Source organism: Anas acuta, chromosome 20 (genome assembly GCF_963932015.1).
Source record: "Anas acuta chromosome 20, bAnaAcu1.1, whole genome shotgun sequence".
Classification (NCBI taxonomy): Eukaryota; Metazoa; Chordata; class Aves; order Anseriformes; family Anatidae; genus Anas; species Anas acuta.
In genome coordinates, this window is record NC_088998.1 from 7,343,519 (window position 1) to 7,365,473 (window position 21,955).

Consider the following 21,955-nt stretch of genomic DNA (forward strand, 5'->3'; position numbering starts at 1 on the left):
TTTAAAAAAAGCTGATGAAGTCACTTCAAACATCATGTGTAAAGCTTATGAAAATACCAGCCTCGTGAATGATTATTTTGATAGAGGGGGAAGTAAACAGCCTCTGCTGCCTCAACAAGCACCGGAGATTTATTGGCCTGTAGCACAGCACACCACCTGCAAGTCAAGGTACTGCTGTGATGTTTATCCCTAATTAAGTCATAGAAACGAGTTCATTTTCAAATAGGCCCATAATCCTTTTATTGTGGCCTAGGGCCATCGCCACCAACTGCTGTCGTTTTCCACTAGGCAGAACCCACTTCTCTCCTGCACATCGCCACGCTCGTGTCCTGCCACCAAGAGCTCTCAGTGCTTCCTGAGCACAATTTGCAGCCAGCGCAGATGTGAGGACAGCAAACACGGAGCTATGGGGTTTATGGAAGCCGAGAGCTGGAGCATGTTGCTGTCTACAGCCTCTGTGGGGCTGCTGGTGGTGGTGATGAGTGCCCCTGGGTTTGTTTGCAGTGAGCTGCGTGTGTAGAAGTCGAGGTGCCTGTGTGATGCCACGAGGATGCTGAGCACTGGTGTCCAACTGGCTAAAAACTAGGGTGAGGTTTGTGCAAATCTCACCCTCGCTCCCTGTTCATTAACTTCGCTGCCAACACCTCTAAAAGCAAGATTCTGCCCCAATTTGTGAAAAAGGCAGAGCGCTTGGTAGGCCCACTGAGCTTTTGAAGGACTTCAGGATTCGTGGTTGGACGTGGTGCTTGGGGACATGGTGCTTAGGGACATGGCTTAGTGGCTGACATTGCTGGGTGATGGTTGGATTAGGTATTGTGGTGGCTTCTTCCAATCCTAATGCCTTTATGATTCTGCGATTGTGTTACGATTCTAAGACTGTGTTCAAGACGAAGCTCCCGGAGAGCCCCAGGACCCTGAGGCACATCTCCACACTCCACCATCCCCCGGTGCCCCCACAGCCCTCCTCAGATCCCCACACCTCCCCGGCCCCACTGACACCCCAAGAAGACCCCTCGGGGCCCCCCCACACCCAAGAAGACCCCCTCGGGGCCCCCCCACACCCACCTCCCCCAACCCCCAGCCCCCCGAGGCTCCCCCCCCCCATTGCAGCCCAGCCCCTGAGGGGCCCTCCCTGAGGCGCCTCCCGCCAGGCCGGGCCCGGCCCCGCCCGGTGCCGGCGCTTCCCCGGCGGTGCCGGCAGGCGGAGCTGCGGCCCGGCCCGGCCCGGCTCGGCCCCGGCGCGTGTGTGTGCGTGTGCGGCGGGAGCCCCCGGGCCGCCTCTTCCCCTCAGCGGCCCGGCGGAGCTGGGCTTAACGGGGAAGAGGGTGGGTAGGTGGGGGGTGGGGGGGGGGTAAGGCAGGCTGGGCGGTGCGGGCGGGCGGGCAGCGCTGCCCTGCTCCGCCGCCGCAGCAGCAGCGCCTCTCTCCCGGATCGCAGCCGGCAGCAAGCAGCAGCAGGAGGAGGAGAAGGAGGAGAAGGAGGAGGAGGAGGTGGCTCCTCCTGCACGGCCGGGCCTGAGCGCCGGAGCCCGGCTGCGACATGTCCGGCAAGCTGGAGAAAGCAGGTGAGGCGGCCGGGGAGGCTCCCGGGGGGGAGCCCGGCGGGGAGGCGGCGCTCGCCGGCCTCTCCTCACGGTGCGGCCCGGAGGAGCCGCTCGCCAAGGGCCTGGCGAGGCCCGGCTCGGCCCGGAGGGGGGGGAAAGCGGGCAGGGCCCGGCACCCTGCGGCTCCCCGGGCCGCCCCGAGGCTCCTGTCACGGCGGCCGGGGCCGGGGGAGCGGCGGGGATGCGCTGCCCCCGCTGCCGCCCTCAGCCCCCCGCCGCGCTGCCCGGCTCGCACGCTGGTTTTTGTCAGGCTTTGTGTCTTCTTCTGGTCCGTTTTTGTCCTTTTTGTTTCCCTTTTCCCTTTGTATTTCTGTCCTCTTTTTTTTTTTTTTTTTAAATTTTTATTTTTTCTCTCCTCCTTCTTCTTTCTTCCCCTACCGTCCTTTCAATGTAGCAAAGCATCAGCAAAGCCGGGGCGCTGCAACGCTTTGGGGCCTACCCGCAGCGATTCATCGCAACTTCTCCAACTTTTCCTCTTCTGGGGGTTTGTGCGAGATCAGAAAAGGACGAGTCCGTGGGCAGAGGGCAGAGGCAACTTGCTCATTTTTTCCTCTTTTCTTGCAAGGCTCTCCCTCAGCCTGGGGCGCTTGCCTTCCAGCGGGGGCCGGGGGGAGGCTGCTGAGCTCTCTCCTGCTGGCCCAGGGAGCGCTGAGCCTGGCCGTGTTGTCCCGCTGTGCTTCTGGAGTCGTGTCTGGTTCTCAGCTGGCACTTGGGGTGGCTGAAAGCCCCTGTTTCTTCCGTGTAGCGGGAGCAGGACGCTTAAAGATTCAATTAGCGTTTCGCAAACCAAGCGCTGAGGTTATTTAGTCTAATTACATTGCATTTAATTAGTGGAGAAGAAAAAAAACAATGCTGTTTTGTATTTATTTTTTTTTATTGTAAGGAACAGCTAGACACTTTCCTACTGGGGACCGCGCGGTAGCAGCGTGAGTCAGGATGTGTGAAGTACAGCGTTCAGGCTTCCCAGGACAGCAGCCGCTGATTTAGGAAGATTCCTATTTCAAAGGAGTAGAGTTGGGAGCAGCCCTTCTCTGGTTTTGATCATTCGATCCCGGTTTGTTCTGGCTTCCGTGCTGCGCTCTACGAGAATACGTTCTCTTGTGCTACGGTTCTGGAGCAGCCTCAAGGGCTGAGCAGACTGGCTGCCTGGCAGCCGGCTTTGAAGCGCAGCACATAGGCACGTTTCCAGCCCTCAGCACTAAGTCTCTGTCTCACAAGTGTGCATCGCATCACGGGACAAATGTTACTCCAGAAATATCACAGGTTAATCCGATGCACCAGCCTTGACGCAGTATCGCAATGTCATGCTTTGCTTTGGGGTTCTGGCTCTCTCTTTCCGATGCTTACTGGTATATCGCTGCCGCTTTTTCTCCTGGAAGCAGGTAACTGCTTAAGGAAGGGGCTAGCGGCCTTTAGAGACCCGGGGCCAGCTCTAAAACAATTGCCACCTGTTAACGTTAGAGGCGAATTTGGCTTGGGGTTTTAGTAAATGCTGATAGCGCTATAGACAGTAATTGCAGATGTATAAATAAGTGATCACGTTTTGTTTATTCGCGTGCAGTAAATAACCCTGTGAGAATAGTAAATATAACTCCACACCAGCGAAGCAGCGTGAAGAGTTCAAACACGGGAAGATGACTCTGTAGACACACACAAATGCAGCGCGGTTCCATAAACAATAGAACAGAAAGGCCAAAAATACCATACAAAAATCATACGCTGCGCAACCTAGAGACCCGACCTTGCAACACACTGAACTCCCATTGAAGAACTCAAGACATCATGCAGGATCCGTCCCCAGGTCAGTGCTGTAAATGTACAGTTTGAAGATGCAATGGGTGAAGGCTTGATGCGGAGGCGTTCTTTCTAGTGGGTGTGTATCGTGGTGATGATTTGCTGAATGAGAGAAACTGTAAATTTGGGAAACTGTCCTCTTCGAGCTGCTTTAATTTCTTTAAGATGGGTGTTATTTAAAAAAAAAAAAAATCCAGTCCAAACATAAACTGGAGGAGAAGAGACGGGGAAGGGGAGGGAAGGAGGGCTGGAAGCCAGCTGTTTCTGTACAGGATGCTCTTGATCACTGTTCCTGAGTGTTTGAACTTGTGATTGACACAAACAGTTCAGATAATAACGTCACCGAATAAACAGAGTCTGTAATACTGCAGCAATACTGGAATAATATTTGTTGAAATGTATACAGTAGCAGAACAAAGGATACAGAGTCATGAAACCAATGCTGCGAGGTCTAAGGTCTGCCTATTTGTGTACATTTGTATTTGTTTTTTCCTTATGGGAACGGAAATGCATGCAAGGCTCATTATGTTGTAAATAGAATAGAAAGTTGCCTGATAATGAGTTATCGTGAATAGCTTCAAAATTGTTTTGGGCTTTGGTTTGACTCTGCATGAAGGAGAAAATGTTCATCGGGGCAGGCTGTGGGATTAGAAAGCATGTTTTAGGGGTGAGATCCCTAGAGATCTTACATGTATCTCTACTCCCTGGTTCTTTAAAACAAAACACATTGTCAACACTTAATAATAGAAAAAAATAAATAAATGCTAGTAGATAATAGCTACCATCTTGTCCACCAAGGAAGGGAGGACGAGGCTCCCTCTGGAGCCTCTCGGTACTGCTATTTAATCACCAGAAGGGCTACTGTAGAGTGATTCACAGCGCTGCTTTGGAGCGAAGGGGAGCCATCTGGTAATGTCAAGCAGGACGGGACATTTCGTTTTTACTTCTTGTAGAATCCCCGTTTCTTTAGGCTCCAGCCAGGAAGAGCTCCGAGTGTTTTCTGAAAGCAGATCCCCCTTTGACTTGAGGAGCAAGAACAGCACCCAGCCTTGGTTTTTCTTTACTCTAGAAGTGATGTGTTTGTACTTCTTGTCTCTACTCACAGAAGATACTCGCTCTCACCCTGCTTAGTTATGTAGTTTTGATATAAAATCCAAAGCAGGGATGCCAGGAAAGCAGAGAAGGCCGCAGATTCTGCTTGGTTTTCCTGTTACCTTGGCAATACATGAATTCCTGTATTTATTTACCTGATGGATTACACGCTCCAGGGAGTTGAACTATTCTGCATCATTCAGGGAGAATAAGGGAGCAGTAAGACACCATCAGGTCTAAAAATACAAGCTTTTCGGTGAGGAAGGTCCATTCAATAATGCCCTTTATTAAAGCCAAGGAACGTATGGATGGTGTACTTTGAAGGTTTATTCCACTTGAAGTTTTCAGTCTTAATCTTGTACTTTCCTGCAGGGTTTTCATATCCCTTGTAAGCTTGCCTTTTCAATAGCTGTCTGCTGAAGGTTGTTGGAGAGCACTGTTTCGAGAGTTTAGCTGCATGGAGCGCAGTCAGTTATCTCTGTTCAGCTCAGGACTCAACTGGAGGTGTTTATTCCCCGCAGACTGAAAATGCTGTTGTCTTCACCTTTTTCTGATAAGCATTTGCCTGATAAGCAAATTCATCTCTGAAGTTTCCTCCTTTAGTATTGGTGATATCAGCGTGGAGTGGTAATCCTAGGAGAGAGACCTCTGTTCTTAAAGCACATGGCAAAACAGAACAGTTCCGGGCGCCAGATCGTTCCTGTGTTGAGAGGAACTTTATTGTGTGTCCAGAGTCCTCCGTGCTGATTTACATCACTCTGAACTGTGCATCGGTCTGTGTTTTTGTTCTGAGATGAAGTTTGCTGGGTTCTTCTTTCTGGAAAACGTATATATTTGAACTGTAGTCTTCTCTTTTTTTTTTTTTTTTTAATTTTTATTTTTTTTACACCTGTGCAGTTTCTCTTTTTCCAACTTAAGTACAGGTGAGTTAGCAGGCACGGCTCTCTTGGTTCAGCTGTGGCCATACCTCTACACCATGTGCTTAAGTGAAGGCGTTCACGTCAGTCACTTAGAAGTGTTGCAGCTGACCGGTATAAGTGGTTTTTCTACCGAGGTTTTTTAAACCAAGTAATAGTTTTCTGTGAAATGCTTTACACGCTTTTATCATCTACTGCATTTCCTATTACAGGCCCCTCAGACAGTGGCATCACAGCTGAATTTTCCTGTAACTTGTTTCAAAAGCATCAATAATGCTGTGTAGTTTTGTGTAGAGGCCAGTGCAAGATGATCGTTACTTACTGCTTCCAAGAAAATGGCACAAAGAGTGTAATTTTACGTTTTGATAAGTCATCACGGCTTGACAGGTGTTGTGTTGTGTTGCACAGCTTCAGCGCTGGCGTGTTCAGAAATGTCGCCTGCAGGACGGCTGGTGCAAGGCCGAGAGGGTCGTAGCAGTTCTAAGAGGGAAGTGGACGACCAGTGTGGAAAAAAAGACAGCTGAAGGCTCCTGGAATGCAAAGCAGCTGGGTTGTGCCTTAGTCAATGAAAAAGCAGAAACTGGAAACAATTGCTAAATTTATTTTCAGCGCAAGCAGTCGTTTTCCTTGAACCGCAATGACTAAATATATCTGTTTGTGTGATTTTCTGCGGTGGTAACTCTTACTGGCTCTTGCTGACCTCCTGGCAAGAGCAGAGAGATGAGTGGAAGGTTGCTTCAGCCAGAACGTCACACAAATGTCCCTCGCCTGGGTCCTCGTTTCGCTTGCAGAGAATATTTTGTTTTAGTCAGGGACCTGTGATCTGTCAGCATGGCTTCAGTTGTTGCTCTGCACAGCATGAGTGGAAGAAACAGGGTATTTCTTTGGGAGATTGTACTTTGGTGTGACGCCTGTCTTCTTTTCTTTATTACCATTAGCAGATTGGAGCATTCAGCCATTGTGATAGCAGCGTGGAAGCGGTGTGAAATTCACCCAGCTATTGCAGGAATATTAGCTTTGTTTGTTGCTTCTGTCTAAGTAACTGAAGCTTGGATTTCATGTTGTACAGTTGAGAAATACTGGAGAAGATACTAGATTGGCAGGATGGTAAGAGAGAACAGAGTGTCATTCGCAGAGCTTTAATAGGGATTAGATGGAAAGGGAGAGCTGGTTGGAGGAAACCGAGGTTTATTCACCTTTGCAAGTTGTAATCTGCAGCCCTAGGACTCTGTGCTGCGATAAAAGGAGACTAGAGAAGGAAAAAAGGGCATCACAAGTGGAGCTGCTGATGGAAGGGTAGGAAAGACCCCAAAAAAAGAAATGAGAGGAAACCCAGTCCCCAAATGTTGGAAGAGGGAGGGGATGGTGGGCTAAGCAGAGCAGAAAGGGAAAGTCAGAGGGATGACAGGAAGGGAGAGCTGGCAAGGAGGAGGCAACTGGCGGCTTTCATGGCACCTTGTTCCAAGGCAGAGACAGGAGATGAATTGCAGCCATCCGGAAAAGCTGCAGGAATCCTGCAGGTTGGGACGTGCTGCTGCAGGAACGTGCTGCATTTCTGCTATTCCCGTTCCTGCAGCATGACAAAGTTCCTGCTATAGTACCTGACCCATAGCATCCATTCTTAAAAACACATTGCTGAGCTCTTCTGGTGGCACCGGTGCTCCTAGAGGAAACAATTTCATCTATGTGAGAAAGAGACCAGGTCCCCACATACTTGGGGATGCTTATGTGGCTTGAGGCATCCCAAGGAAGTTGCTGGGTAAGGTTCTTGGTCCACTTCTGTTTGTGTTGCATATTTCACTGAAAGATCTTCAGCTTTGAAACACGCTCTTGATGTCAAATCTGTTTGCTGTTACGGCTGGTGCTATAGTTCATCTTCTCTGGAGTTTGTGAGGTAATGTTCTTGTGCTGAGGGCAAGGCAGGGGTGGATGCACACAGCAGCATAAGATGGCCTGTGTCACAGCATCCACTTACTGCATGGGGGGGTGCCACACTGACCGGTTCCCCCTCGTACCACAAAGGATTGATTGAGCACAGGTGGCACCTGAAGAGGTTTCTTAAAGACAGGGCTGAGGCTCTGTGGGTCAAGCAGATGGATGTTTTCCATGATCCTACTTTATCTGGTCTCTGCTGCTTTGCATAGAGCTTTTTGGGTGTCATGAAAATACTGTGCAATTGGTGAGTCAAGTTAACATCGCGGTGTTGCTGTCAGTGTCTCTTAAGTATTTAATAATTTTTCTGTGGATGGTGAAAGGTTAAAGCTTGCTTCTACTCTGATGCTCTCGCTCTCTGAAAGCTTCATGTGGGGGTGCTCTTTGTTGCGTACCTAACATACGCACTTAGAATAAGTAAGAGCTTTAATTTCATCCCTTTTACGTACAAAAATATTGGGTAATTCTGTATTGAAAGAGAACAGATGAGATTTTCCTTCTTAGGCTTCTGGAAAGAAAGGAATTAAAAAAAAAAACAGTAGAGGTTTAAAGTCAAGGAATAGTTGCCGACAGCTGGTAAATGTTGGTGGAAAAAGGTTCTGCAACTTGGTTGGATGATTAAACCTTGACAGAATTTTCCCAATAGACCAAGTACACAGTTCTAGAGCTGTTAAATCGGAGTTTGCAGGTAGGCTGTAATTGGTGGCACAGGAATGTGTTCGCAGTGTACAGCGTGCGTTGTTCCATCCCCTACCTTTTGATATTATTTTTTTTAATTGTGTTTCTCAGTCTACCAGCTTGTCCTGTCCTTACAGCCCAAGAGGAGGTAAAATAGCCGCAGGAATTAATTCCATATTTAGAAAGTTTCCTTTACGAACCAAATGGCATGTAATAAAGGGCACCCAGGGAAATCAATATTTTAATTCTGGTTGCGTAGTGCGTTCCAACATAGCTGTGTTCAGTGAGTCCTTCTGATGGCAGAAAGCAGGCAATACTGCTTAAAACACAGCTTTCACTGGGTGATATATTATGTTTTTATTTGTGTTCTAACTTTATTAACATAAGTTGGTCAATTTGAGTACGGGGAAGGGCAGGTGGTTCCCAGCCACTCTTTGCTTAACTTCCAATGCAACTTCAGCAGTAATGAGTGCTGCAACTCTATAAATAAGGAAATTAAATATTCCTTTTTGGATATGTTTTTATCACTTAAATGACTTTTTTCGTGTGTGGATTCTGTTTTTCTAATTCGAAGATGCTTTAAACTAAATTATGAACACACAAGAGTAGTTGATTTGAGGAATTAGGAAGGCCTACCACCAGGTTTGGTTAAAGCTCAGCTGTGAATTTACAGGGACCTACAGAAAATCTGGAGCATTGGAGCAGGAGGTGGCTTGTCCATATAAATGTTCTTGGAAAGAGCACATATGTTATATGTTAGGTTTGATGCCAGCTTTTTGCTGGAGCATACCTGCTGTGGTGATGGTTTGAGTTGACTCTTACAGCTTGGGATTGCTCCTCCAAGGCTCCTACAGGGGAGAAGCTTGCTGCACCCAAAAAGCACTGTGTGTCTGAAAGTCCTCTGACACTGAAACCTCTTCTTCAAGCTTTGTGAGCGATACCTAAGAGAACATAACTGGCAGAATTGGGGTTTCTCTGTTTTTGGCTTGATTTTGTGTGTGCTCTGTGGATAGCTGTTTGCTCTTCACCCCTCAGACCAGCGGCACTTCAGTCTCCTGCTCTGTCAGCCTGGTCTGTTGCAGTTTCCAGGAGAGACACTTAGGAAAGTTGGGGAAGCTCCCTGTTCAGATGTCTTCAATTAATTTACGAAATGCTGTTTAGAGTATGTTGTTTACAACGAGGTGGCTCTCTTGAACATGGCCAATGTTGTGAGACTCAGCTGGACTGTGTCCTTTTAAAGAACCACCGAGTTTTGACTCAGAACTTGCTGAGTCTGCTCAAAGGTGAGCTTCCTTCTTACCTGTGTACCCTTCTTAAATGATAGCCTCTTTTCCTATGGAAATGTGGTTGCTCATCCATCATTGTGCCTTTATTACAGCAAAAGGGGAAACGCAGCTGTCCTATGGCCAGTTTGGCCATCCAGCATCAGTCGGCAAGCGTCTCATTTCGGAATTGCTACCATGTGGTGCTTGTTCAGAGGAATGCTAAGGGAGATGCAAGGAAGTTGGGTTTCTTGTCTTGGAAGAAGAATAGACAGTTTGCTAGCTTTGCTGCTCATATTTAAAAAAAAAAAAAGTCTTTTTTAAGGCCTAGATGGTGCAGTTTGCTGTTTGATGATTTAACTAAGGTTGTGATTTTATGCTCGGTTGCCCAGGCATTCTGTCAATCTAAACACGTCTCAGTTGATCTTGCATTTAAAATTCACAAGCACAAGACAGATCTGACTGTCCTCAGAAAATGAGGGAATTGTGCAGTTACTCTGTTTAACCTCTGAGTTAGTTGATGCAGCCTTTGTTTATAAGCAGGGTCTGAGCACGGTAGGGTATAGGTTCTCTACAGCGTAGGAACTTCTCCTTTTTTCCTGACTTCTGGTACCAGCACACCTGTGTTAGTGAGTAAGCTTTTGCTTCTAAATGTATGAAAGTCTGATAAAATCATAAAAGAGAGATTTATGGTGATTCAGGAATTCAGAATTGCAGTTTTTGCGAAGCTGGCTTAAAGTCACACCTATGCTGAAATGCTGAAATACTGTTTGGCTTAGATCAAGTGTAAAACATTAAAAAAATAATTTATTAAATAATTTATTTATTTAATTTATTTATTTATTTATTATTTAATTTATTAAAATAATTTATTTTGAATATAACTTTTGTTCCCATAGCTTCTAGTCCCTCAAGGATTCCTGCAATTGTCAAAACGTTTTAATGCTGATTACATTGTTTTGCCACAAGCTATAGGAAGAGCCCATGAGACTGTGAGTACTGCAGACCATAACGCTGAACATTCCCAGCTCATTTTGGGGGGGGATGAGTGCCATCCTCAGGCAGGCTTCTGTCCCATTGGGAAGTTGTTCTGCACCTTCCTTGGTCCTACAGTTACACAAAGCAAGGCGAACTGTGTGCTGCGTGTGTGGCCAGGCTGCCAAACCTTGCCCCCAAAGACAAGAAGACCCCTTGCCCCTAGAAAATCCTGTCCTGTGCAAACTGAGAGAGCTAAGAGCAAACCCGTGCACCACAAGGGGAGGCCTGCAGGAGCTCCCTTAGTCTTCCCCCTGCTGCTGGTGGCAGATCTGTGAGCTAGCGAAGTTTTTATCTAATTTGCTGCAGCTTCCTGAAGGTGAAACAGATGCTAGACCCTTAAATTTCTTTGGATTCCCTTGTGCTGCTCAGCCTAGGGAGGTGCGGAGTATCACGTTCCTTCAGCTGAGATGATTTGGCATCAGGCTGAAAGGTAAAAACACTGATAAACATGGTTTCTGTTGCTGCTAGAACAAAGACTGCTCGAATTGTGAACTGGTTGGCCTGGAGTGGGGAATGCCAAGGAAAAGCAAAATCCTTTGGAACAAAGGAAACGTGTGTCTGTGTGCCTCTTCTGGGGATGGGTCGGAGGAGGCGATCAAGGACACTGGGTTGCTGTTCAAAGCTGAATATCACAGTAAAAATGGCAGGGCAAGAACAGAGAGACTTAAGGTCTTGTGACTGCCTGTGTATTTCCATGTAGACTTCAAACAAAGATGGTTTTGCTCCTGTCTGTCTCAGGTGAAAGCGTTTACACAAATTCTTTCAATATGCATTGGCAGCTCTTACTCCTAGGTTCTCTCCTGAATTGCAGCCTTGTTCGGGAGACCTCAAATCTTTGGTGTACATTTCACTGCAATACGTCCAGGGCTCCTTGGAGACATCAGGGAGACCGCAAGTGATAGACGTGAAACTTTCCCTGAGCTTTCTCTTGGCCGGCAGCCTGGGAAGTGCCAAGGTGGAAGGGATCAAAACCATCCCCCTGACCAGGCGCTGGCGCAACGTGCGTCATTGCCCGGGGCCGTCTGGGTTGTGGGTTTTTCCCATGTGCAGCCACGTAAAGAATAAAAACACAGACCTGGCAGTCACTCCTTGTTGGCTGTGTCCAGACTTCCCACCTGAAAGGGTGTTTTACACCTCGTGTTCGGGCTGAAGGTGACGTGATGCGGGAGGAGAAGCCGAGGGAGCATCCGAGGGATTATTCCTGGCAGCGGGGCAGGTGGGTTTGCCTGCACGGCGCTGGCAGCAAGGTGTGGGATCGTGTTAGCAGCAACCACAGCCACGTCTGAAGGGTGTTGATCGCTGATGTCATTGTTTTGATACCTCTCGAGTTCTCTGCGTACTCACGGCTGCTGTAAATAATAACGTGTAAGCTTGCTGCCGTGGGTCACTCGGTCTACTGGCAATAGCCAAAGAATTCCCACATCAAGCGAAAGCGTAACCGATCCCCAAATCGCTCTCAGCGCGATTGTTGTGTGAACACGGCTGTTGATTGAGGCCCGGATCTGAATCTGGTATCCAAAGTTGATGACTTATGCAAAACAGCATTCGCTGCGAGGTTACCGGCGTTGTGGCTTGCCCTGTGGGGAGAGCTAACAGGCTGTGGGTTTTTTATTATTATTTTCGTTTGTTTTTATCTTTTAACTCTTCTCAGATGAGGTGCTTCACATCTACAAGCTTTGGCAACCCGGTGTAATGTTTCACGTGTTATCACAACGGGGAAACAAAATCACAGGTGAAATATCACGGCTCAGCAGCGCCCGTTTGGGGAAGTTGTTGCTGGGTGGTGTGCCCAGAGCTGTAACTCTCCTGTGGTGCTGCTGCACACTGAGATCTTGGGTCTGGGGATGATAACAAAGCACAGACACTGGCTCCTCCTTCTGTCCTCCTGTGCCCTTGAAGGAGTCATTTGGTTAAATTCCTTAATATTTTTGCAGCTGTGGTTGTGGTTTATTAACTGATGCTGCCTTGAAGAAAAGCCTGTGTCTGCAGCAGGGTTTTCATTACTCATCTGTCAATACTTGCGGAGTGAAACAAATGGGTCTAGGTAGAGAGGCTTCTGCTTTTCTGGGTAAATGCTCCAGTTTATTTTTCTCCCTCCATCTCTGTTACTGAGGGAGACCATACAGACAGTTCTTGGTGCAGCGCATGGTAGTGCTGTGCTGGATAGGAAGGTCTGGCCTGCTTAGTCTGTCGGGATTATTTTAAGCAATGATGTTTAGATTTTAGTAAATGAACCAGAAGGAATTGAAAACATCTCTCTTTCCCAAAATATTCTAACTCGTACAGCTGTAAATGCCCTTTATCCTGATTCAGACCAGCTGAAGAACTGCCAGTTTCTCTTTTGCAATGGGCAAAATGGGATTTCTGGCCAGTGGTTTGACATTGTGCTTGTCAGGAGAAGTCCAGTTGAGATTATTATTTTTTCTTACATATTCCATAAAACTGAAAATGGAATAAACCACAATGATTGCTTTGTCTACTGAAGCAAGCTGCAGGTTTTGCAATAATTGTCTCGGCTTCTGGGCGAAACGTAGGAGGCAATTTATCTGCCTGGATCTCTTTTTTTTTGCATGCTGATTGGAAACGAAGGACGTCTTACTTCGAAACCCCTCCAGAAGAGGGATACCTGCTCCGAGATACAGAAATGCAGCTGGTTTTCGTGTTGGTATGTAGTGTGGGAGAGCACAGGGCACTGACATTTTCTGCAGCAGGCACGTGGTCGCTGCGCTGCACCTTGCCGGCACGGGGCAAAGCTGCAGCAGGAGGATGAGGGAGTGGACTCGAGGATCTGAGGGCACTGACTCACTTTCCACATGCTGCTCTCGAGTCTCACACTTGACTGTGACAAATGTTTAACAGAGGAGCAGCCGGGCTAGCGAACACGCGGACTTGGGAGCCCAAATTTAGTGCTGATCACCTTCTGTGTGTGTGTGCATTTTGGGGGAAGTACTGGAGTCCTTGCCCCCTTTCCCTGGTGTGCCACCTGGTTTTGCTTTGTTTTCATCCAACTTTGCAAAACACGGGGGGGAAAAAAGCGTGCACAGCAGTTCCCTGTGCAAGAAGACCCAGACAGAGCTGAGGCGCAGCCTGGTGAAGGAAGCTGATAAGTGGAAACCTTGCTGTGTGCCTTTGTACCTTGACCACATGAGGTGTTTGCAGGTAAATGGGTGCCAATTTCCGTAGTGCAGAGCTGTCTTCTGCGCTGGAGTTGCCGAAGTGTTTGAAAGCCTCTCCTGTGCGAGGCTGTGCTGTGTTACCCCAGCCTGCAGCGGGAGCGGAGGGAACCAAAATCGCTGCCAGGCTGAGCTCTTGATCAGCTGCAAGCGTGTGAGGACCTAGTTTGGAGATAAAAACTGGCCAGCGGGTATTTCCGTGGGCTTCCCCCAGAATGAGCAATCTCAGCGTTAAGTGGATACATTGCAGATTGATTCGAATGAGAGAGATAAGGACTTGGACTTGATGATCCTTGTGAGTCCTTTCCAACTTGGGATATTCTGTGAGTCTATGAATTTCGAAATCCCACTCTTTCAGTAGCCTTAATCTGCTGACCTGATGTGAAACAGTGGAAAATAGTTCAATTGAGGGAGAAAGGAAGAAAAGATCTGCACAGCACAGTGGTAAGCGTGTTGGTCTGATCCCCACCCGATACTGTGTTCTCCTGATTTGAAAGGTTTTTTGCTCTGCAAGGACAAAGATAGCTTCCAAAATGGGAAGCAGAGCCATTGTAAACTCCCCAAGTGAGAAGAGTTGGTATCTAACACGACTTTTTAAACTATTTTCAGCTTGCTTATGCATCTTCACACATCTTTAAGCTGTGCACAGGTGTCAGTGTGTGTGTTTAGCCAGCTTTGACTGTGAAGTTTGAAAAAAAAAAAGAAATGGTTAAAAAAGGCAAGCTATGGAGTGTATGAGCAAGCATCGTCTATAAATTCCATTGTTTTGTGTAGCTGTGCAGCCTATCAAATTCCAGCAGTGAGACTCTCTTTACAAACGCTTTTGTATTTTTTCTGTTGACTCATCCATCCAGCACTTGTAGTAGCACTTCAGTACTGCATTATAAAGCCGAAGGTTGAAACAAGGCTGTTCTTGAGCCGGTTTAATCAACAGATGCAATTAATACAATAATGTTTGTGCTGCCACCCAGTCTCGCTGGGACTGCATTGTGGGCAGCGTTGCCAGACAAGGAGATCTCTGTGACCGGGGCCTGACTGTACGAGCAGAGCACGAAACGTTTGTGTTGAGCAGAAGATGAACAGTGAAAGAGTTTCAGACCGATCCATAGCTGGCAAGGGGCCTCCCTGGTGCTACAGGCAGCGTTAATGAGAGGTTGAAACGCAATCTGCAGCGCTTCTGATTTGGTGGATGGTTTTCTGAAACGCTGGGATTTCTGCGTTACAGAGCAGCAGAAGCGTAAAAGGAAGGCTCAGATTGGTTTTGTTCGGTGTGAATAGATGCGGGGTGGTGGCGAAGGAAATACAGTTTGGACTCCGAGCTTTATTCTCACATGAGAACAATGCCAGTCCCAAACCAGTGCTTCTCAGATGCATTTTACCCTGGGAACTTGCATAAAACGTCTTCCCTTTCAGCCGTTTCATTTTTAGCTGCATACAGGGTGTAACCATTGTTTAAGGGAGTGTCGGTGGCACGGAGCCAGTTGATACGCAAACCCTATCATGAATTGTTTTAAAGAGAGCGCGATTTTCTGTGCTGAGATGTATCGATGGCTTTTCTCAGGGCAGTAAGTACACACTGACTCCAGCAGTTGCTGCAGCAGCTGTTCATTATGGGTAAGCCATATGAAAAATCTTGTGAAAGCCTCAATATCAGTAGGAAGCAGCGCGAGCTTAAATGATCGCCACTCGAGTGTGGAGGAGCCGTGGCAGTAGCTGCTTTCGTATTTTCTCTTGCTTGGAATTTTACATTGGAAAAAGTTTCTGGTTCTTACGGTGGCAAAGTCTGTAGGGTAGTTTACAGGGAGGTTTCTAACTTCAGGCTCGTTAATGGTTGTAAAGGCTTGCCTGGACACTCCCCGTATCTTGCTCCAGGGTATGAATTTATTTGATTTAACCCACGGTGAGTTGATGGAGCAGCTTCTGTCTCCGTAAGGGTATCTCTCCTGGCTCTGTGGCTTCTAGGATTTCCTAACATCGTAGCACTGGTGTTACTTACACTGGGTTTCTGCCAAGTTCTGTATTAGGACTTGTGTTAGGACAGGGCACGTGCTTGTAATGCAGTTTCCTCTGTGTCCTGAGCTTCCTAATCAATAAGCTAGGGTTTTTTTGGTATGGCCTGTCACTGTTCTTAATCACGGAGCTGACTTTGGTTGATGCTGACAGCTTTCCACCAGCAAGTCCGTTTTGAATTAATGAACATTTTGGATAATTTCTGTAACTACCATTTTCAGGAAAACAATTGTGATTTTGGTCTGAAATCTTTGCCCCGTGCCAGCCGTGAGCAGTGGGCCCCCTCTGGGTACGGGTGGCTGCAGCATCGCCCCTGACCTTCAGCTTGTGAAAAAAAAAAACATGCAAGAAATGCTGTGCTGCAGGGATGAACCCTCCAGAGGCCGAGCATGCAGCGCTGGTGGGAAACCCTTCCGCCTGCAGCCACCCTAGTGCACAAACAGACCCAACGTAACGCCTTCCTAGCTCAGCTTCTGCGGGATTTCCAGCCCGTGGTTGGGTTACTTCCTTCATCCTACACTTGAACTCTGCATTTGATTGCTTTTTATTTCGTATTGTTCCTCGTTGTCTGTGACACCAGGATGTGATTTCTTCTTTGTCACCTCTTCCCGCCTGTAGTTTCTCCCCGTGTGTAATTTTTTGACGCGTGTATTGTTTTTTGTACTGCATCCTGGCAGAGAGCTTGGGTCATGAAGTTTTGGTTCAGCAGGGTTGTCCTGGAGATGCAGAGGGATGTGCCCCAAATAGCGGGACGTGTCACAGCCACAGACACTACACACACATCTTGCACAAGCAATAGGGCCGCTCTTGGTGCTGAGTGTGATGTGTCAGGGGATGGTTCACGGGGGTGGTAACAGGGGGTGTTCTGGTTCATTTGGAAAACAAGCTTCAGTTTCCTTTGATGTAATAATTTCATGAATCAAAAAGGGAAATGAGTAATGAACATTAAGGATTATTTAGAGCTTTATATTTTCAGAGCATCGTGCAATCGTTTATTCTGTCCCTTTGACCCCGTGCTGTCTGTAGCGAGGTGAGAACAGTAAGTACAGCTTCTGCCCCTGCCTCATTTACTGCTAGGGTTTAAGCTGTTGCTCTGGTCAGACGATGTCTACTTCTCCGTAAGCTTCTGCTGGCTGTTCAGTTCATCGCTAGAGCTGTGTGCCCTCCCAGCGGGTTGGTAAGTCGTGTTTTAACGCATTTCAGATCTCACCAGGCAGGGAGAGCAGCAGAAGGTGCTGTGTAGGGGTGGCACGGCTTCTTTGTAGGAAGTGCAGGTGTGCACAGAGCATGCCACCTAGAGGAATGGAGCTGGCAAGGCTGGAGAGAGCCACGCTTTGCTGGCAAAACGTAGGTGGCTGTGAGAGTGGCTGTGTCGAGACCTTCGAGACCACAGCCAGCTTTCCATCAGCTCCTCAAAAAAAAGCTTCACAACTTTTTACCTGAGGCTCCTGTTGATGATTTAGCATTCTACTTACGTTGATCCTCATCTTTCACTGAGCCTCGAGAATCTGAAATTAAGTGGAGGATCTCACCTCAGATATTTTCTGGGAATTAGGGTGAGGAATCTAGCACAAGGTGTGAGCTGATGGGATAATGCTCTCTAAGCTCTGTGCTTTTTTTGGCTTGTATGTTGCAATTTCTTTTGCAGGAGACTAATAAATTTCCCAGAAGATTATCCTAATTTCCAAAGTCTCAAAGTCTGAGTTGTAATTAAGCACTTAATTTGATGAGGTTTTTTAAATGTGTTGCTGGTCTGCTGGCAGCTTGGGGAAATGGTTCCATCTGCAGCCCAGCTTCCCTCGTGTGGGTTCAAGCTCACAAAGCCGATGTATATTTAGAAGTGCCAGAACTTCAGCCTACCAGACAGGCCTCAGAAAATTGCTCCAAATTCATGCTTTCTGGATGGGTTAAAGCCAGATTTGAAAGAAGTCCACCTTCTTTGAAGAAGCTCAAGTGATCGTTAGGGAGATGGCAGATTTCCATTAACGCCTGGGCAGTGAGCAATTTTAATAATGCATCTGATTGCTTACAAATTACACTGAGCTCCCCCATTTCCACAAATTGCAGCAATCATTCCATCCAAGAGGGAAGCTATTATTTTATTTCTTTGAAATGAAAACGCGTTTCTTTTTTAGTTCGTGTTTACCGTCCTCTGTTCTTTGTGAGCTGAGCCTGCATCTTGCCTCTACTAGCGAGGTAGTTTCCCCGAGAGCCAGAAGCACAGAGCCAGCTGCTCTAACTGGGCTGTCGTCGTCGGAGGAAAGGTTTCATGGTGTTGTGCTGGTAAGCTCTGCTCTTTGTGGGACTCCCATGCAGTGGTTTCTGTGGTCAGTGAACTGCTGAAAGCCAGAAAGGGACAGTAGCTTGTGCTGATCCTGCAGCATGAGGGGCGGTGGTGGAGGTTTGGGAGGAGTGGTCCAGGTCCAGCTTTGATGTACCTCATGTGCAGCATGAGCAGTGCTTCGGCAGCCCAGAAAGGCACCCTTCAAACTCTGCTCACGTGCCCTGCTGAACTTCAGGTGCTGGAATACGGTGGGGAGGTTTTCCTGCGTGGGCTGAGCTAATTTTCCTTGCAGTTGGGGATGAGGAGCTTGTATATAGTCAGGAACAGTAACTCTACAGTGCAGTAACTTGATGATTTCCACCGTGTGTTCCTTCGTGTGGTCTCCTAGCCCAAGCCAGGCCACCATCCAACGTTGTGATCATCCAGCGAGACAGGGAATTGTCAGGTAACCACATGGCAGGCTTGACCAGACAGTATTTCCTCTTTAGGACAGAAGTCTGGTTTTGATCCACGTTGGAGTAACATGTGTCACAAGAAGGTCGTAACCAGTGACTTAGGCTCATGGGAATCTGATACAGAAATGATAACGACCAGGCAGAGGTTTTCTGTTTCATGCTATTTGAGGTCATAGCTTCCAGTTGACTCTGATAAAATTTGTGTCTTCTGCTAAGATTTCTCTCTGTTAATTTAGAAATCCTGCCCTTTTCAACCCTCCCCAGAGTTAAAACTTTTGTGCTCAAAACCTCAGAAGCAGGCTTGAAGACTTCATTATGCTGTGCCTCTGCGGTGACCCCCACATATTTCCATCGAGACATTAGGATGGCCTTCCCATTTCCTCCTATTCTCAGTTTAACTTTTCCTGTTATGGGAATACCAAAAAAAAAGAAAAAAGAAGAAAAATGCAATTAGTCATATGTTAAAACAACCAGACTAAAGCCAGTAAACCAGACTAAAGCCAGTAGGAAGAGAATCCTCTCGGTGATGCTTTATGGGGCTGCGACCAGAGTTGTTTGGTATGTTGTCCACTCACACGTTTAACAGGCCTGCTCCGTGGCTCCCTCCTTACCACACATCCCTTTTTGCTGATAACTTTCTGTCCTCCAGGCTACTGACAGCTGTTGTCCACTCGCTGCTAATTAAGAAAGCAGCATGAGCGATGGCAATGTGGTCTGGAGAGATTGAGCCCCCCTGGCTGCAGCAAAGCGTTTCAGCCTGATTAAAAAGTCTGAGTGACAGCTGAGCGGCCTTTTTTTCCTCCCCTGTCTGTTGAGCTTCTCTGTAGATAGCCTGTTTGCTATCGAAACTCTCATGTCGGGCACCCTCTGTATCTCAGTGGTTTTTAGATCCTGTAACAATAAGCAATGTCAGAACAGATTTACTATTGAAAAAGGGGGCACGTGTGAAATTTAAGCGGCTATAAAGCCATGTATTTAACATGCAAAGTGTCGTGTACATCTGTGCTGTTACATAGAAATTCAAATGTAGGTCATTTTTTAAACGAAATGATGCTTACTTTGTTGAAAATGTAAAACTAGATAGAAAATCGAGATTATCATGAATGAACAGCACTTAAGTAGACGGATTGAGTGGATTTCAAAGATGCTCCCTGTTTGCTTAAGGATTTTCCTCGTCTGTTTTGTTTCCTTCTTTGGTTTCCTTGTTTTGTTTTCCCTTGTTTTTCATCGGGTCTCAATGGGTGATCTTTTGCATACTGGTTGTGCTGTGATTTTCAAGATGCAGCAGGAGCATGGGCTTGAACTCTGGAATTCCCTTTCTGGGTTTTGCTTCTATGGAGATAAAATGGGAAGACTGATAATAAAAGATTGTTGTTTTAATAGACATTGAATTAAGGTGATGGTGATTTGGTGGAAGCCGCTTCCTCCTGAACCAGTGATGCTCTCTGGAGCTGCTTACCCCCAGGAATATTGTGACTCTCTGTATTTCTGACTAGACCTGCAAAATTCAATCTGAAATCTTGTTTGCAGGAAGGGGGGTCTGTGTACCCCCTAGCATGCTCTGCAGGCACTGCCCTTTCCTCTCATATCTGGACCATAATTCCTTCCTGTTGTGATTTTTCTCATGCTTGGCTGTTACCTTTTATCTTGGAGGTGATTGTTTCATGATACAGAACCGCAGCACAAGCAGATCTTCTCTTTAAAAGCACTGTGTGTATAGGAGTAAAATGGTTATGTTACAAATCACTGCCAGACTCAGCTCCTTAGGTGTGTGCAAATCCTTTAACTAATGATGTCTGCCACAGTATGATTGAATAGAAGAAGCAAGTCTAGCGGGAGGAAGGTGTGCCTTTGACTCTACTTGCTCCTCTTCACCTTGCGTGCCCATCACTTTGCCTCGTGATCACCTTCTGAAGGAAATCCTGGAGCATTTGACTTCAGCTTTTCCAATAAAGAAGGGTTTTACGTGTGTTGAACAAGAGCTGCTCCGCCAGTCAGCGCTGAAGATATTCAGCTGAATATTTTCAATACTAAAACGATAGGAAGTGCTGCAAAATGTGTTGTATTTATAACTAACCAAACCAGGCAGATTTTGGGGGATATGGGTGGTGCAGTGAAAGTGCTGTGATGTCCTTGGGAAGCTTTTTGTTTTCACTTGAAGAGAGCAGATGCTGATATGATGCAAATAGAAGAGAAATCCTATCACCAGACCGGCCCCGAGTCCCCAAGCTGTAATCTGTAAATAAAGTGATTTATGGGTATTATAATGAAAATGGTGTTTTTTTTCTCCAGACAAAATACTGTTTCCAGATAGCTCTCTCATTATTACACTCTGGTTTGGCTACTAATTTTATGAAATAAGCCTGGTAAATGTAAGGTTGGAAAACTAATGTTTCTTTATCCTCTGCCAGTAAGAATTTATGGAGACACCAAATCCCAATCCGTCTTGCTGTGGGAGCTAATTAAGACTATAAGGGAATGGTTTCTTGGTTCAAAATGTTGAAAACGACTGTAAGCATTCATTCTGTTACATCTGGAGAGCTTGTTACGGATGGCGAGATTGATTGTGCAGGCTCATTTGCTGTGAGCATCGGTTGTTTCTTTCCAGTAACCTGATTATTGCTTGGCCAGCTTTGCCAAACTGTTTACTACCTGCTGCTGGTGACTGGCAGTGCACGCTTCCAGCAGATTATAGGAATATTACGCTGCTTCGGGATCGTGGTTAGTCCTTTTGTCCTTTGTTGTCAGTCAGGGTGACATCAGGAATGGAGCTGCCATCCTCCAGGTAGGTCTCCCACCAACAGCGACATGTTTTTACATCTGTTCTGCATTAGCTCTTCGTGTGACTGATGGCAAGCGTCAGTTGCTCTGGCTACCCACAGCTTATCCTTTTATGCCATGAATTTATGGCCGCCTAAAATGAAAAACCATCACGCGGTCATTTCAGAGGCACAGAGGTGGCGGATTTGACATTAAAGGGGTGACAGAAACATTCTGCAAATTCCTGTGTAAATTCCTAGGTGCCTGTTTGGTGGCAGGTTAGGCTTAGTTCAGCCTGAAGTCCTAATGAAAGCCTAGAGCTCTGCTGCTAGCTCTGCAGTTGGTTTGCCTTCCACTGGGTGTGTGAATGGGCAAAGTATTTCAGGAGAGCTGGCGCTTCTTGGTTGGATGGTTTTGCAAATTTAGACATGGTTCTTAAGGGAGAGCAAATTTTCAGTGCAAAAATTTTGTGAACGGGCCACTGGGTGTTAGGGAGAGTGCCTGCAAGAAAATCTCCTTGGAGGTTTCTCAGCTACTTTTGTTCGGCAGAGCTGGACTTTATCTTTTAATCTTTAAGAAACAGCTTCCCATCAATGTGAGAATTATCCCAAATATTTCCTTTTATTGCCAATTTGGATCCTAATTAGCTTAATCCACTTTGCAAGTGTACAGTGTTTACAGGAAGTTGATTGGGAATATGATGGTTGTGTTCCCAACCTTCACCTCGATTTGAATCGACTTACCTGGGTGGAAAAGCCCTTTTATTTGGAAGTCTAAATTGTGAGGTTCTTGTGGCTTTGAGCATTATTACATTTTATCATGATAAATTACTGGTGTATTATGGTTTCAAGTGATCTCCCTTAAAGTATAGATTCTTACAGCTGCCAGAAAAACAGCTCAGCTCTTCTCCTGCTTCATTCTCTGCCAGCGAATAGCAAATTATCCTCACTGTGCTTG

At 46.7% G+C, this 21,955-nt stretch overlaps 1 protein-coding gene across 12 annotated transcripts in view; it reads left to right on the top strand.

The window, feature by feature from the left end:
- Window positions 1–1,330: 1,330 nt before the first annotated feature.
- Window positions 1,331–21,955, top strand: part of RAPGEF1 (Rap guanine nucleotide exchange factor 1) — an 86,679-nt gene continuing 66,054 nt past the window's right edge. For 4 of the 12 annotated variants that reach the window (XM_068656683.1, XM_068656688.1, XM_068656689.1 and 1 more), the window contains exon 1: window positions 1,334–1,564. In XM_068656683.1, the coding sequence (XP_068512784.1) occupies window positions 1,540–1,564 (25 nt within the window). In that variant the 5' untranslated portion in view covers window positions 1,334–1,539. Of the gene's footprint in view, window positions 1,565–3,164; window positions 3,405–15,084; window positions 15,104–21,955 lie in introns of those variants that run through there. The other 8 variants (XM_068656685.1, XM_068656687.1, XM_068656684.1 and 5 more) reach the window with 8 other exon arrangements.